At 50.6% G+C, this 16,869-nt stretch overlaps 1 protein-coding gene across 4 annotated transcripts in view; it reads left to right on the top strand.

The window, feature by feature from the left end:
- The window catches only part of Plb1 (phospholipase B1), a 126,761-nt gene that overhangs the window by 99,918 nt on the left and 9,974 nt on the right, over nt 1-16,869 (top strand). For all 4 annotated transcript variants that reach the window (XM_033763419.1, XM_010604704.3, XM_033763420.1 and 1 more), the window contains 11 exons: nt 894-959; nt 5,246-5,306; nt 5,821-5,879; nt 7,377-7,444; nt 7,695-7,738; nt 7,959-8,058; nt 11,299-11,350; nt 12,168-12,248; nt 14,285-14,350; nt 14,854-14,948; nt 16,122-16,200. In XM_033763419.1, the coding sequence (XP_033619310.1) occupies nt 894-959; nt 5,246-5,306; nt 5,821-5,879; nt 7,377-7,444; nt 7,695-7,738; nt 7,959-8,058; nt 11,299-11,350; nt 12,168-12,248; nt 14,285-14,350; nt 14,854-14,948; nt 16,122-16,200 (771 nt within the window). The remainder of the gene's footprint in view (nt 1-893; nt 960-5,245; nt 5,307-5,820; nt 5,880-7,376; nt 7,445-7,694; nt 7,739-7,958; nt 8,059-11,298; nt 11,351-12,167; nt 12,249-14,284; nt 14,351-14,853; nt 14,949-16,121; nt 16,201-16,869) is intronic.

Genomic DNA, 16,869 nt, shown 5'->3' on the forward strand with positions numbered 1-16,869 from the left:
CTCCTCCTCCTCCTCCTCCTCCTCCCTTCTCCTCTCCCTCATGCCTCCTCAGTGGATTAAAACCTCCCCTGGTGGAGTTTACCCAAGTAGTCAATTTTCAACCCCTGGAATTTATCTCTAAGGCTTCTTTTTCAACATTTGGTTTTCTTATTCCAAAATGTTCAGACTATGGCCTTTCTCCCCCACAAGGGTGTTTTATGAGGGTTCCCAGCTCTGTGCCCACTTTGATATTTCCTGATCTGAGTCATACTAACTTGATCTTGCTTTCCTCTCCTTTTTCCTTTTTCTCCTTAGCTAGCTTCCACCATTTCTGCTTTGCATACTTTCTTCCTCCTCCTTTGATAACCCCGTCACCTGCAATGAGGTAGACTTGGAGTCTAGACTGGGCTTGTATGAAAACTGATTGTGAAACAGATAGGTAAGTAGAGAATGAAAAGTATATTTCACGCGCACACAAAAAAGAGTCCCAAAGCATAAGAAACCAACCAAAAGAGGATATGGTTCAAAGGAGGCAGAAAGAAAAACAGTCACAGGTGATAAAATATGATAATCGTAACACTTCCTAGAAAAGGGAAAAAAAGTGAATCTCATACCAGAGAAATTACAAAGGAAAGAAAAGAGGTAAATCTGAGAATTAGGAGATGTGTGGTTGCCAGGGTGAAAACAAAAACCCAGACTGGAAGACAGTGAAACCCTTCTTAAGCCTTTCAGTGTGCATCCCTGCAGAGCTGTTCCCTAAAGCCCTCTAGGGAATGAATGAAATTATGCTTACACAGTTCCTTCTACTTAAATGCAGAAGAACCACGTTAAATCTAGACAGCAGGATTGTTAGTTCTTATGCAATCTTTGGTACTGTCAGATAACCCTTCTGTGTGGATTCTTTTCTCCTGTAGGAGGAGCCCTTCCTGAGAACCCCCCGGAATAGTAACTACACGTACCCCACCAAGCCAGCCATTGAGGTAACCCCTGACTCATGTCTGTTTCTTTTGGACACAAGCCGTGTTCACCTGCCAGGGATCTGTGTGGTGTGGCTTAGGCTTCAGAACGTTGACTTAAACAGAAATGTTCTCTTCTGACATCATGGGAATTGGGATGTACAAAAAGACTCCTGGACTGCGAGGCCCAGCACTGTCCTAACGTCTTCCCAAGTTGCCTACCTAACGTCAGGGACCAATGAGAGGAAGCGCCTATGCATCAGCTGCCTTGGACCTTTGCAATCCTGTGGCTCACCGACATAGTTCCTGGTGAGGCAGCTCAGCCCTTCAAGAAGGGGCAGAGCGGAAGCAGTGGGCACCGTGTGCCATCGGCTTCCGGAAGGTGGAAGCTGAGTGGGAAAGAGTCTCAGGGCCAGGGGCCACACCCAACAGGAAGCTGCCCCGTATCCATCCGCTCAGATCCCGAGGCCACCTTGGTTCAAGTCAGTTGTTTCTCTCTGAGCATTCAGAACCCAGGGATTTAGGGACTGCTACTCCCAAGATGGCCTTGCAGGATCCTGAACCACACCAACCTTGCAAGACAGCCCTGGTGTAGGCCTGTGTCTGTGGGCCACCAGGACAGCAGTTCAACTGCCAGTTTCAGCTCTAGAACCATGGTTTCAAACCAGTTTCACACCAGTCTAATGCTAGGCCCTGGGGGTGGGGGACTGAGAGAGATCAGACATGGTCCTTACCTGGGGCGATAGATGCCGCAACCACTTACTGAGGCTCTGCTATGTGCCAGGCACTATTCCAGGAGGTTAGAGAAGTAGACCGGACAGGTCCCAACTCTCATGAAGTTCATAATCTGCTTTGGAAGGGATCCAGCAAACAGCTAAAAACAGTCATTTCACATAGCAACAACAGCTCAGAGGAGGCTGATCTGAGAATGATGGGTCGGGGAAGGGTGGACAATTTAGACATGCCATGGGGTCTGTGCCGCTTTGAAGGGAGGCGCTCTGAGCTTAGCTCAAGATGAAAAGATGCTGGCCAGAAACACAGTCCCAAACAGAAAGGCCAGGGATCACAAAGGCTCAGAAGGGGGCCGAATTCTGTGTATTTGAGGAAGAGAAGGGAGGGGACTGAACAGACGGAGAGTAATAGGAAATGAAATCAGAAGGCCGCTCAGGGTCACATCACACAGAGCTTGAATTCCTGAGCAAGAAGGTTGGCGCTCAGACGGGAAGCCATTGGAGGTTTTAGGAGAAGGTGATATGATCTGGTTCACTTCATTCACGCATGCGTGGTGATACTGAGCCTTCATACTGAGCTACATCCCAGGCCTTTTGTAAAGTTTTGAGAAAGGGGCCTGCTAGGTCACTTAGCTGCCTAGGCTGGGCTTGAACCTTCTATCCTCCTGCCTCAGCCTCCCAGGGTGCTGGGAATGCAGGCTTGGTCTGCATCTTTAAGAAATCTCTGTGATGACTATGTGGAGAATGGATTGGAGATCGGTGCTTAGGGAATAACTTTTTCTAAGCCAAATGAAGAGTTAAGACCAACCTATAGGGAATTATTGAAGAACACTTGCTACACTCTGGGGTATTAGCAATAACAACCTCATGGCTGAGAGCTGTGCTCTTCAGCTTGGATTCTTTCTGGCTAGCATTAGCCCAGTGGAGTCTTGTCCTGGTTCAGCCCAGTGGCCGAATCCCATCATAATTGAAATGTCAACTGCATCTTATCAATCAGCATTCATTTATTTCACATTTCCTGGGTGCACATGGGAGGTGCTACCCTAATTATTGGTAGACAGTGGTAAGCAGAGTGAGTCTAGGCCTTACTTCTTAGATCTTCATGCTCATGGATCCTTGCTTCCACTGCTGGAAGAGTTTAAAATAAAATCCTAGGCTTAGAAACAGCTAAAGTAGCCACAGACAGGCAATCGCATTCTTACCTGGGAACTTGTCAGAAATGCAGCATAGTGGGTGTTGTCCTGATTCTACCGAATCAGACTCTGCTGGTACAAGATCCCAGGGGGCTGGGAAGCCCTGGTTTAGGACACAACATGTGGTTCTTCCCTTTACTGGGGGCTGATCAGACCCCCAATCACCCGACCAAGGGTACGGCGGCAGAATTAAAAAGAGACAAGATCTTAACGCATAAATGGGGGCCCAGGACAGTCAAAGCTCTTACCTGGCTAAGACACCGCCTCCTGGAGCTTGCCACTATTTATTGAGCCTGCAGCTTCTAGAAGGGGTGAGCAGCGGTGCAGGGAGTAGTGGAGCGGAGAGCACTGAGGCAAGCAAGGTCCTGGCAACAAGGGAACAAGAGACGAGTGGGAACAGCTCATTGATTAATGGGACGTTTGTTTCTTCCCATGGGTTAATTTTTGCCTCTATAGGAGTTTTCTGTGGGAGTTGTGCTGCCCTTAGCTACACTCTTGTCTTGCCATCCAAGATGTCCCAGCACCACGGATCCTTGAGACCTCCTCTGTAACCAGTGGTGTGGGGAGTTGTTCCTTTCCCACACACCAACTGCTGGCTCTTCAGGCAGCCATCGTGAGCTCAGAGGCAGACTCCAACTTGTAATATGAAAAGCCAGCTCATAAATTTGCAGCTCACTCAGGGTGGTGGCCATCAACCCTGTGACAGGTGATCGTGCTCAAGTTCCAGGCTGTGTCTGTTAATCGGCATGGAATGTGCTTGTCTCTGAACCCCCAGTGATTGGAGATATTTTTAAGGTGCTGATGGCTGTCTAGTTTTTTGATGTGTATTTCAGAGTATTTGTTGTCATCTGCCCACAAGTCTATTCTTTATTTCAGTAAAGCTTCTAAACAGAAGAAGAAATCTGTTGGTATAGTGAACTGAGCAATCTCTTGGAATACACTAAATCCCACTGGAATGAGCAAATAATATTTAAAAGATTCCTTTTCACTCGCCCGTGATAGGGAGATTTTAACAAAGCTTGTCTTTGCCGTCACCTGCCTGACCAGGTGACTGAGCTTGCAAAGCCAATGACAGTTCACTTCTAGGGAAGCAGCTCATCAGTGAGGGCCTCTGTACACCCAGCAAGAGAGATTTGGGATTTGGGGAACAGCTTCAGGTCCCTACCTGCTTTCTGGTACTAACCATTTCTGTGCCTTTGGCTTCCTACTCCTACCCGCTCCCTGAGCACCTGGAAAGTATGCCCTGAATTACAGCCAGGCAAAGTTGATCTACAGTAGGTAGGGCTATAGGCATTTGTGTATAAACATACGAGGAATTGGTGGCTCTTCTGTCAAATATGCAAAATTATACACAGAAAAGATGCAGAAACCAGGGTTTTTGCACTCGTAAAAATTTATTTTCCTAAAAATATTTTAACTAATGATTGCGTAGGTCCTAGTATTGATATTAGAGCAAATTGGCCTAATGTTAACAACACAAAGCCAGGTGTGGTGGCGCATGCCTGTAATACCAGCTCTTGGGAGGCTGAGGCAGGAGGATCGCTGTGAGTTCGAGACCAGCCTGGGCTACATAGTGAGTTCCAGGTCAGTCTCAAGTACATAGTGAGACCCTGTCTCAAAAAACAAAAAAACAAACAAACAAAAAATCCACACAAAGGCATGCCTATAATCTCTTATTCAGTGGACCCTCAAGTTATAACCACCCCGACATACAAACAACTTGGGTTATAATTGGAATTCTGGTTTTAACTTATAAACAAAGTCTTGAATTATGACCCAAATGCTGGCCGCTTGTGCTTCCAGGTGGTCTCAGATACAGATTTAACCCTTAGAGAGTTGTGGAAGGAACATTACAATATCCTTTCCTGGGTGGGGTTAATTGAGAAATCCTGGGCCAATGTTTCTCCAAGGACACTGAGCTCTGCCTGTGTACAGGAGAGACTTTGAAGGCTGTGTAGAGGAGCCTGAGCTTTCAACTGACTAACTTGAGTTACAACCAGCCCTTGGGAACAAATTGAGTTTGAAAGTCAAGGGTCCACTGTATCCGGCACTCACCCCCTGTTCCTCCAGGGACAATTCACTGCTTTTCCCCCTTTCCCCCTGGGGCAACTGCTGGTGCCATCTGAGTAGAGATGAGTCAGGATGGGAAGAGTTGTGTGCATCTGTGTGTGTACCTGTGTGTGGGCGGGGGGTCTATGGAGTAGGCAGCCACCCATTTCTCTCCTCCAGTTTTCCTCTAGGCCACCTACAAGGAACTACTCTTTCCCTCTCGTGAACCCCTGCAGCAATGTATTCTAGGCTCCACCAAAACCCCTCTTAGCTGGCTCTTCTTGAGCCAACACTCTGCTCAATGAGGGTTGGCCTTTTGTCTTCTCTTTCGATTTAGAACTGGGGCAGTGACTTCTTGTGCACAGAATGGAATCCTTCCAATAGCATACCCACCTCAGGTGAGTGAAAACAGCACCTCTTCCTCTCCGAAGAGCCTTGCAATGGGTCTGGGGGGCTCTTCACACCCCCTCTGGAACTTCCAGCAGGCCTTCCAGCAGGCCCTTGTAATGCATACTAGATCCTGGGAGGCCCGCAGGAGCCAGCCCCTGGCCACCACTGGGCTCCCGCAAGGAGGAACATGGGCCTCTTCTCCGAATCACACTTTTGTCTCCTAGTCCCAGTGGCAGCCCCTCAGGCTTCCCTGCCCAGTGAAGTGGGTGCACTCAGGAGTTGGGGCCCTAGCTTCCTAGGCCGCTGAAACTTTTCTGGCTCCTCTCAGGAAGTATGAGATCCATCGAGCCCACGACCTTCGGTGGCTTGGTTGCTCTAAAAAGTGAAAGGGGCAACATTGCTAAAGCCTTAGGCTAGAAATAAGAGCCCTGGGGACCTGGGGACTGGAGTGGAGTTGCAGGCCCAGGGAAAGTTCATACTTTGATTGGCCCAACCATCTCTGCTCTTGCCTGTCTCCTGTAGTCCACGAGCTCCGACCAGCAGACATCAAAGTGGTTGCAGCCCTGGGTGACTCGCTGACTGTGAGTACTAAGCCACGGCCCAGGGGAACAAGGTGCTTGGGCCCTGTGAGGGGCCAGCTCTTCTCAGCGTTGGCTCTGCACTTGGTGTTGAGGGCCGGCACCTAAGCACGTGCCTGCCCCTCCACCCTCCCCAGCTCTGCTTAAACTCCACCCTCCATGAGGGCCTCTGTACCCTGGGGAGAAGCAGTTTCCTAGGCATGTCATCCATGTGTTGTGGCATTTGTTCAAGTTGCCTGCCTTTGTGGGGCACCACTGACCCAGACACAAAGAGTCTCACCCACACCTTGCCTGGTGCGTGCCCCCAACCCACGTGACAGCAGGAGCCCAGTGCCTGGCCCCTAGCAATATCCTGATGAATGGATTGCATTAGCCTACTGTTTAGCTATTGCTGGGTGCCTGGTGCTCCAGCATTTCTGGCGGTGGGGAAGAAAAGGTCAGTCAGCAGTCAGAGCCCTCCAAACACCTATCTGGCCAGGACAAAAGAAATGTGTTCAGAAAGAGATGTGTGATCACGTGGGTGGCATTACAGGACTTTCAAAATACAGTGTCCATTTCTGAGGAAACAAAGTCACTCCCACAGGTGTAAAGGTGCTTTGACTTTGGTATGACATTAGAAATCTATGGAAGGGAGCACACCAGGCTTATAACCATGATTTTGCCCTGGTGGGGTTTGGGGGTGGGATGTGGATTCTGCAATGAGATTCGTAAGGTGGGAGTAGATTATTCAATTTTTAAAATTCTTTGCATTGTTTCACTGGTTGTTGAACATGTGTTACTTCTGTAAATTTCAAAGAAGAATTTTAAGACAGATCACACAGAGAAAGCTTTATAGAGGAAGTAGGAACTGAAGAGCACCTTAGAGAATGAATTCGGGGTTTAGGGTCTAGAAAGGAGGACACTCGGAATTCTGGGAAGAATGGAGTGGGTGGGGACTGGGGCAGAGCCACTTGAGGCCCTTGTGCTTGGGAAATAGAGACAGATCAATGTGCCTAGACCTGAAAGTTGTGTGTGACACGGATGGAGGAAGTAAATGGGGGAAAGGAAAGTAGACATCAGATGATGGTGTCCATATTGGTGATGTTTCCTGCCCTTGAGCCTCAAGGTAAGGGAAACATATTGAAGGGCCCGAGAGTCCACAGAGAGATGTGTTCAGAGGGGCAGGTGGCAGCCCTGTTGCTGGGAGATGAACAGAGACACGAGACCATGAGGCCAGCAAGGAGGCAGAGTATTTTCCATGGCAGGGAGACAAGAGACTCAGCCAGGATCACGGCAAAGAGAGCAAAGGAAAAAAAAGACAGCAGACTGGGGATAAAGAATCGGCAACAATCTGGTTCCTGGTTGTTGGTAGAGGTCTGAGGAGAAGAATGTGACAACCCAGAGCTTCAGGTGGCCTGCAGAAGAACTGGTGCCATTTTCAGAAAAGGCAAATCCAGGCCCTATCCCAGCCCTGCCTCCCGACCGAGGAGCAGCCTGGGAGCTTCTCTTTGCTTTTCACAGACAGCAGTGGGAGCTCGACCGAGCAACTCCAGCGACCTGTACATATCCTGGAGGGGGCTCTCCTGGAGGTAAGGATGCTCTCAGCTCATTCCCTATTGGCCGTGCTTGCTCTCCCGAAGGCAGTGTGTCTCCCCTCTTCTGCCTCCAGGGGTGAAGTGGGGTCTCTAGAGCCCAGCTCCAAGACGCACCATGACTCCATGATGTTTGTGGAGCCCTGAGAGCGATAGGAATGATCTTCCAGGAGCAGAAACTCTGCTGTGACTGCACACAACAGCAGCAGGCCAGGGTGACTTTAACAAATACATTTGCTCTTCCCAGCATTGGAGGAGACGGGGCCTTGGAGACCCACACCACACTGCCCAGTAAGTAGCCAGCACCAAGAAGTACTGTCACTGTGGCTGTCATTACCCTCACTGAAGCCGGGGGCCTTCTGCCCCGGGAAAGGGAAGAGCGGGCTACATGCAGAGAGGGAAATCAGTCCGTCCCAGAAAGACCAGAACCCTCCTGCCCCACACCTGTGCAGCCCCCCTGAGTTCTTGGGGCTTCTCTCACCTGCACTCTCTGCCTTGTCCCCCTCTGAAGACATTCTAAAGAAGTTCAACCCTTCCATCCTTGGATTCTCCACCGGTACCTTGGAGAAGACACAGGGATTCAACGTAGCAGTGGAAGGGGCCAGAGCTCAGTGAGTGTGCTGGGTACTTGGGTGAATGTGGAGGGAGCGATCTGGGTGGGAAGTGGGAGTGGGCAGGAGGAGAGTCTGGTCCCAGATGGGCCCTGACAGCTGTGCACAGAGCAATTCTGTGCACTAGCCCTGTGCCAGACCCTCCATGTGGATTACCTCGAGTAATTCCTACCCCTTTGGACATGGACAGTATGAGGAGGACACTGAGGTTCAGCTGGGTTCCTACACAGCCAAGGTTACTTGCTGGTTATCAGACCAGCCGGGGTGTGATGGTGAATGCAGCGCTAACCGCCATGATGCTATAGCCTCTCCAAGGCAGCAGGAGGAACCCATCTCCCTGCCCCAGGCACTGTCCCTGCTGATGCCACCTCCTGTCCCTGGGAGGCCCCTGTCACACATGCAGGGCAGCTCTCAGCACCACGAAAGAGTCTGTGTGTCCCTGTAGCTGTCTGCCTGCCTTCCTTTCCTTCCTACCTTGCCTCAGATCCTCGAGTCTTTGCCTGCAAAAGGCTATGCTCTGACAGTGGGGAGTTGTTGGGTGTTAGGACCCTCCAAATAGCTCGGCACTGGCTTGTTTGTTTTCACGGAGATCTCTGTTGTTCACAACAGCGCAGATAATTAAAGCTGAAATGCCTGACTGGGATCATTGATTTTCTGCATGGAGCGTGCTGGGTATTTGCTTTGTAGGAGTTCTGCTATGCTCAGGTCACCAGGGAAACGACACTGGCTTGACTCACTCTGTTTACAGGGAACATTCCTTTGCGAAGCCGCAAGTGGGCCTCAAGCACTGTTTCAGTCTCTGAGCAACAGGAAGCCATGTCAGTTCCTCCACTCAGCAGGAAGGGCTAATATTTCTATACAAAATATTGGGCTCTGTGGGGCTACTATAATCATATCCAATTAGTTATTGTTGTTGTTGTTGCTCAGCCCAAGCTTTGGTAAGCAGAGATGTCTCAGTCGGTTGGTTGGGATTCAAGTTCCTTTTTCAATTCCCTTCTCTCACTGCCACGTCTATTCTCCCGCTGCTCAGCCTGTCCCAGATCAAGGTCAGGGGCAAAAGAGGTAGCCGAGATCTGCAGCCATCTCTGATGTCCAGTGTCAGGGGAAACAAGAATAAGGCATCGACCTAAGTGAGTAGGGTTAGAGAACTGCCCTGTGACTTTCCTTTGGCTCCACTCTTGTTCCTCAGCGTGAATAAGGTTGAATTTAATTTCAAGGTTTATTCAACAGCTAATGCCCCTTCCATCAACTGATAAGCAAGAATCAACACCTGCGGAGGACTGAGGCCTAGGTGGTTACTAAGGGAGACAGAAGAACCTAGGCATAAACTTGTGTACACAGAGCGATCTAGTGAAGGACACTAAGCAAACAGAAACTTCTGGGCAAAGTGAGTGTTGTATATGGCAACACTGCAGTCTGGAATAAATTGATACCGAGTCAGAGAGTACAGTTAGGAAAACAGAACCGGGCAGTCTCAATACGGATATCCCCAGTCCAGGACTTGATGGAGCGAATGAAAATAAGCCCGGATGCCTGGAGTCAGTGACCCCAACCTCCTGCTCTACCAGATGAAAGGAGTCAGGCCAGCAGGCAGAATTCAGCACCCTAAGCTCACACAGCGGAGGTGAAAGAAGCCCTGAGCCCTGGAATGAACAAGGAAATGGAGGAACTAGAGACGTGTGAGCACAGGGCAAAGGCTCATGGCTTTGCAGGACTTGGTCTGAAGGATGGGAAGCTGGCTAGGAAGAGGCAGGAGGTAGACATTCCCCAACTCCCTGCTGCTCTCGAGGGCTTGTCTATCGCCCGTGAGTTCCTTTAGTCGGGTCTTGGATCCATGAAAAGTGGTAGTAGGTACTTTGGTGGTCACCTCTGCCCGGGACAGGCTTGCCTTGTAGCTGTCTGATGCACCATTCAGGATATGATTGCAGATGTACACACTCTCCTTAGTGAGAAACAAGGCAGGACTGGGGCTTGATCGATACCCGGCTTACACAAAGGTTTTAAATGGCTATCCTGTACCAGTTACTTCTGTTTCGGCTTTGTCAGGGGAGATTCCATTGATGGTGTGCCCATTGCTGACTTCATTACTCATATCCATATCCTTTTTAAGAAACAGCTTTATTGACCACAATAAAGTACACACAGTAAAAGCATACAATTTGATAAGACTTGACATACGTCCGTGCCTGTGGCACCATCACCCCCGTCACAATAAAAGACATCCATCACCCACAGAGGCTTCCTTGTAATTTCCTCTTTATAATCTCTCCTTCCGTCCCTGTCTCTACCCGTCCCCAGGCCCTAGGCAACTACTAACCTGCTTTTTGTTACTGTAGGTTAGTTTGAATTCCCTGGAATTTTATATAAATGGAATCAAAGAATATGTGCTCTTGGCAGTGGGTGGATCTGACTTATTTCATCCAGTGAAATTATTTTGAGACAAGGTGATTCATCCATACTCTTGAGTATAGCCACAGCTCATCCCCTTTTTATTGCTGAATAGTATTTCATTGGCATAGATATCTCGAGAACACCAAATAGCAATGTCTTATTTATGCAGATATCTAAGGGATGAAGGAAGAACTAATCCAGTTTTGTTGCAGGGGCATAAAAAAACAAAACGTAAGAAGATAGGGAACAGTGTAAAAAAAAAACTACAAAGAAGAGGAACAGAATGGTTAAAGTTAAAAAAGTCATACGCAAAAGGTTATTTTCTTTTTTAAATTTTTGTTTCATGCAATCCAAGTGGATATTAATAACTATTTTTAAAAAAACACTCTTCCATAAAACCAACATTTCAGAACAAAATAATTAGAAAAGAATAGTTAATACACTGTGTACCATAATCTTAAAAGAATGGCCAAAGGTTGTTTTTTAAACAGACAAGTGGATGAGAAAGGCACAGGCTTAGCTAGCAATGAATGATAACTCCTGAGGATGTAGTTAGTACAGAAAGTCCCTGAGAGGGAGGGTGACCATTTCCCACTCAAATGGCCAACGAGGCCTGGCCCTGGATGCAGGTAATGGTGGCAGGCGCTGGATGAGTGTGTGTCCCCATGGTCCATGACAGGTCTGATTAGGACGAGGTTGGGACTCTGGAGAGCAGACAGCCTGTCCACACGTTCTGGAAAGAACCTTTGTAGAACATTACTCAACCCTAAGCACTGCTCTTTCTTGACCCGAGACCGCAGCTGGAGCCCTCCTGAGCCACTCTGATGCCCCTTTTCTTCCCCTGCCCAGGGACATGCCAGCCCAGGCCCGAGACCTGGTAGAGCGAATGAAAACCAGCACTGTGAGTACAGACCCCTGGGCTGCCCCCAAAAGGTGCCATATCGGCTGGGGAGGTGGCAGGGTCCCGCGACAGCCCTACTGTCCCAGCTCACCTTCTATGTGGGGGGGATACAAGGGCTCCCCTGGCACCCCTGCCACCCCTGCCTGTAGGGCCAACTATGGGAGAGCAGAGAGGAGCAGAGGGTCAGCCTAAATCATGGTGTTGGCCCCTTCACCCGAGTCAGCTTCCCAGAGCCCTATTGTGTAAACTCAGGGTGCTAAAGATAGGCTTCCCGCTCACCCAGCCTCTGATACTTCTTGCTCACACATTTTTTAAGATACTCTCTGTTTATGTCTTGGAATGGAGCTACTGGCAGGACTCCTGTTATGGTGGTGGCTGAGTGGGAAACCACTGCTAGAGAGCTGTCCTGCCTGCCCGGCCCGACCCCACCTCACCTCTAGGTCCCTGCCACCCTCTTACCTACCTCTCCCTCCCCTGAGCGAGCCCCGGGGAACGTGTCTGAGTCAGCACTGTGCCCTGGCTTCTAGAGGCATCGTTTCTGCTGGCTCCTTTGAAGGCCTTAGTTCCTATTTCCAAGGCTGCTAATCCTCTAGGCCCATTACGGGCTCAGGGAAATGCATTGCAAAGGGAAAGCACCCTGCTTCTCTGTGAAGCTTCCTCCTCCCAGGCACCAGGAAGATAGGGAGACCCCACTTTTACCTTCTCTCCCATGATGCAAAGCGGATGAAAGGTGCCTGAGGAGCTGTCTGGGTAGTCTACTGAGTGCCAGCTGCACGTACCCCCTCCCCAGGGCTAAACTCGGGGTCTTCCCCCTCAGGAGATCAACCCGGAGACAGACTGGAAGCTGGTCACTCTCTTCATTGGCAGCAACGACTTGTGTCAGTACTGCGAGAATCCGGTAGGCCTCTACCCAACTCCACTGGGGACCTGAGAACAAAGATAACGACCTCTGTCATCCTCCTTGCCCAGGGTCCTGACTCCATCTCACATTCCTCCTTCACGGGAGTCACACCTGCCTGGGACTCTGCCCAGATGGCCTCTGGTTCGCACAGCAGCCGAGGCTAGACCTTCCCTCCTGCCTGGGTTGACTGCGACCCACCCACTCTTCCAGCACGGCTGAGGAGGTGGCCCTTCTCGAACACACAAATACCGGTCCCTGGTCTGCAGCTAGGTGACCGGCGAGTCTCTCTTCTGTGGCTGCCTGAAAGGCCCTGCCCTGTTTTGGCAGCGGGAGGTGGTGAGGCAAAACACCCTCATAAATGGGGCTGGATAAAGTGGAACCCAGCCTAATAGTAGGGCTCACAGCCCTTCTGGGTGCTCAGGAGTTAACCAGCTTCAGCCGGCCAGCCTGGGAATCTAGCCCCACTCTTGGTGTTTCTATGGGGAAACATGTCCAGACTTAGAACCTGCTGGAAGCTCTAACTTTTTGGAATACATCCTGTTCCAAATTGGAGACATCCTGTATTTTATTTGGCCAGAAAAAGGCAGCTGCCCTGACTCAGGTTATCGTCGAATGTTTGTCAGTCACCGGCTGGGGGAGGAGGCATTTATGGCTCCTTGTGTTTTTTACACTCACACTCTCTCACACTCTCACACTCTCTCACTCTCTCTCTCTCTCTCTCTCTCTCTCTCTCTCTCTCTCTCTTTCTTTCTTATTCTTGCTGCACTGTCTCTCAAGCCCTGGGCCCTCTTTTGTTCATGGATTCAAATTATAGCCTGGTAAGAAAGGAAGAATGTAGGATGTTTTCTGAATCTTAAAATGCCTGGTTCTCCCTCCCTCTCCCTCCTAGCCTCTTCCCCTGGGTCCTCTCTTACTGCCCAGACTTGAGAGGTAGCAGGGATCCAACTCTTGAGGATTTAAATATTACCGTGTCCTGGACTGCAAAGTTAATTTAAACTCAGGTAGTCCCGGGGCTACCTGTGGGCATGTGATGTAGGGAAATGCCCCTGCAGTCCCAGCACACCTGTCAGCCACGAGAACAGCAGGTCTGTCCTCCTGAGAGCGTGTTCTTGTAACAGGGGCCCAGAGGAAGGAGGGAGGGGCAGGCTCTTGAAGACATGTGTCCCTCAGCTCACGCTCTAACTCTTCGGCGTGACTGTCATCTTGTGTCCGCTCCCAGCCGGAATCTCGGCACCCTTTCTGGTAGCTGTGATCACCCACGATCAGGTATCTGCAAGGCCCTTTTTGTGTCCAGCAGTGAGCCAGGATTGAACACACAGCACCTGCAGTTCTGTCTACTGCCCCAGTGTCTGGAGCAGCTTCCCAGCGCCTCCCTCTCTCAGACATACATCTTTCTGTTTGGCTTGAGGACTTCAGGCATCACCCACCCTCTGGGATCAGTCTTCTTGACACCTCCTAAGGAGCCCAACCCTATCTAAAAATATGACTAACTTCCTCACACTATAAAGCAAAGCCCTGAGAATCATCAGGAAGCTTTTACTGAGCACCTACCCTGTACCCCATCACATCACCCAGGGTACTTTGGGACACCTGTAATCAGCTGCAAGATGGGGAGATGGAAAAGAGGAGAAACAGTCTTGGCCAAATTACAAGGTGCAGAAGTGAGGAGGATGCGAGAGAGCAAAGGATTCCAGGCACTGGGACCGGCATGGCCCAAAGCCTTGGGGAAAACGAATGTGGCTATCAGGGGCCCTGTGAGTGGCTAGAGAAGGCTGAGGTCAGGTGACAGCTGGGCCTGGTGCAGCACTGTAAGACTCTGTGGTTGGGGTTGAGAGTGTGTGGACGAGGGCGGGGTGGGAATTGTGATCATCTCTAGCCTAGGGGTCATGGGAGGACTGCTAGTGGGGACTCTGGTCAGCCCTCAATGAGGACTGGCCAGAGGCCACCCAACTCTGTCCCCTCCTCGACCCAAGCCCCCAAGGCTGTCTCTTAGAACCCAGAGGCCGAAGAGAGCCCCCCTTTTTCCTTCACAGGCAGACCCCTTAACCGAAGAGTATGTCCAGCACATCCAGCAGGCCCTGGACATCTTCTATGAGAAGGTAGGAAGACGTAGCAGCCCACCTCTTGGGAGGAGGGTCCCCCCCCTGGGTGCATTAGGCACATTGTGTCAATGAGACGTGCATAGCAGAGCCCACCAAGCGTGGCCCTCAGCCCCTCTGCAGAGGCCATTCTAACTGATTCCAGGCCTGGGTTTTACAGTAGCAGAGCTCATCCCTGGAGTCACCAGGTTTTCAGCGAGACCCTGCGGCTCACTAACCACGGGATGTCTCTGGGCTTCCCAAATGACAAAGTGGGGCATCAAAGAAGAATCAGTGAGATCAAACACCTCTCTCGGGGCCTCAGTAAAACTGAAGAGGGTGAAGCTAGATTAAAGATTATGCTGTACGGGTTGGGGATGGAGCTGGCTGGGAAAGTACTTGCCTAGCAAGTACGAAGCCCTGAGTTCACTCCCCAGCACCACACACACACACACACACAAAGCAAATCCCCCCTTGCTCCTCCAGCAGTAGTCAGTATCCTCTCCCCACCTCTGTTCCTGCAGCTTCCGCGGGCTTTCATTAATGTGGTGGAGGTCATGGAGCTGGCCAGCCTGCACCAGGGCCAAGGCGGGCAGTGCGCTGTGCTGCTGGCGGCTCAGTAAGTAAGCAGGTCGTGGGGAGGTGTTCAAGGGGCCTGGGGAGGGCGGGACCCATGGGCACCACAGGAGAGCATCCAGGCAGAGCAGGGTGGACCTATTCGGAGGGTAGATGGGAGTAAAAATCACTGAGTAGACGCCTCTCCATTAATGAATGTCTACTGTATGCAAGTCCTTTCATTTCTCTGGGTCCCAATATGCTTTTTCTGAAAACGAAGCAGCCCAAATGATCCAGAATGCTCCTCACCATTTCTGTGAGTCCAAAGTCCAACCTTGGTGAGTCCCTCTCCCTGCTGAAAGTCAGCACAGAACAATGAACTTTGGGGACAGTTCCACCTGTCCTCAAATCCTGGTTCTGCCACTGAAAAGTTACGGGACTTTGCACAGTCTCCTCGTCAGTCTTTTGTGCCTCACCTATAAGTAGGGACGATACCTTCCTTGTAAGGTAGATGTGATGCTGAGAGGAAATACTTGAGGGCAGGCTCTCAGGAAATAAGTTTTATTTCATCTTTAAAAAGCTGGGCCTAGAGGCAAGGCAAGAGTTCCTATCCAGGGCTAAAATTTCCCGAAGGTCAGTGGGACACTAGCAGGAAGATGCTATCTTTCGAGGCCAGAGGGGCTCCCTGAGATGGTGTGGCTATGGCTGTGGGGAGGAGATTCTGCAGGTGGCTGAGTGGTCCCTATTTGAAGTTAAATGGCTGTGATGTGACGGTGGCCAGCTACGTGCAGCTGTTGGAACCCCCAGGGGGAATGTCTTCTCAGTGCCAAGCTTGTTGGCTCTCCTTGATGTCCCAACAGAGTTCCCATGCAGGAGCCCTGAGGGAAGATTCATAAACACTCAGAGGTAGAGCTGACACGAGAGGCTCGGGAGGAGGAAGGGTGATTCCGTACCCAAAGCAATGGTGGTCTTCCCCAAACTCCAGCTCCTCTCACGTACAGAATCCCCAGGGGCACAGGCATGGGAAGAAGAAAGGGAGAGGGCAGCCACGCAGGAGGAGACCCAGGTCAGGGGCCAACTTCTCCAACAAGCACAGCTCTGTGACTTTCTGGGCCCAAGCATCAGCAAGTGTATGCTGTGGGCCTACTTGTGGGCCCTGTGTCAAGAGTCAGCCGCCCAGAAGGACAGAGCCCGGCTGTCCCGGGGATCCTCACCCCAGAGTTATCTCATCTCCCAGGAGAAACTGCAGTTGCCTCAGACACTTTCCAGACTCTCCGGTGATGCAAGAGCTGAAGAAAGTGAACTGGAACCTCCAGGTGAGCCTCGCCATCCTCCTCCTCCTCCCTCCATTAGGAGCACCCTCATGGACTCCCCAAGCAAGGACTCAGAACTTGTGCGTTCAGCAGGGCTTGATAGTAAGCCACTCCCTAAAAGACAGATAGCTGCCCCCAAAACATTGGTCCAGGTTAATTGAACGGCAAGCCAAGAAAGGGTGCAGGGAGAGGTCCCAAAGTGGAAGCTGAGAGTGGTCTTTCCAGAGCAGATATAGATAGCACTTGGCCCCAGAGTGGACTCCATGTAATTTGAGCCATGCCTCGACGCACGAGAGGAGGGATGGCAGCCACTGCCCCTGCCTCCTACCTCTTCACGTCCTTCCTCCTCCACCTCCTGCTCATGTGTACCTCTGCTCCAGTTCTTCCCTCTTTGGGCATGATCCATCTCCGCTCAGGAGCAAGTCTTCTTCCTGCTCTCGAGCTTCTCTTCAAATCAAGCTCAGTGTGCAGGTGATGGACCCCAGAGCCCTCTATGGTTCTTATGTTTTTGTATCTTGTCTCCTTTTCCCAGATGGATGACAAACTCAAGGAAAAGTACATCTAGCCTACTCCCTTTACATTCCATACTTTGGCACTAAACAAATCCAGCAGCCATGGACTCTCATCCACCAAAGGGCATGGACACGCTGGGGGGCTGGTGCTGAGATGCTC

The sequence above is a fragment of the Fukomys damarensis genome, unplaced genomic scaffold (assembly GCF_012274545.1).
Source record: "Fukomys damarensis isolate Sample0158 unplaced genomic scaffold, DMR_v1.0_HiC HiC_scaffold_2, whole genome shotgun sequence".
In the NCBI taxonomy this organism is placed as follows: domain Eukaryota; kingdom Metazoa; phylum Chordata; class Mammalia; order Rodentia; family Bathyergidae; genus Fukomys; species Fukomys damarensis.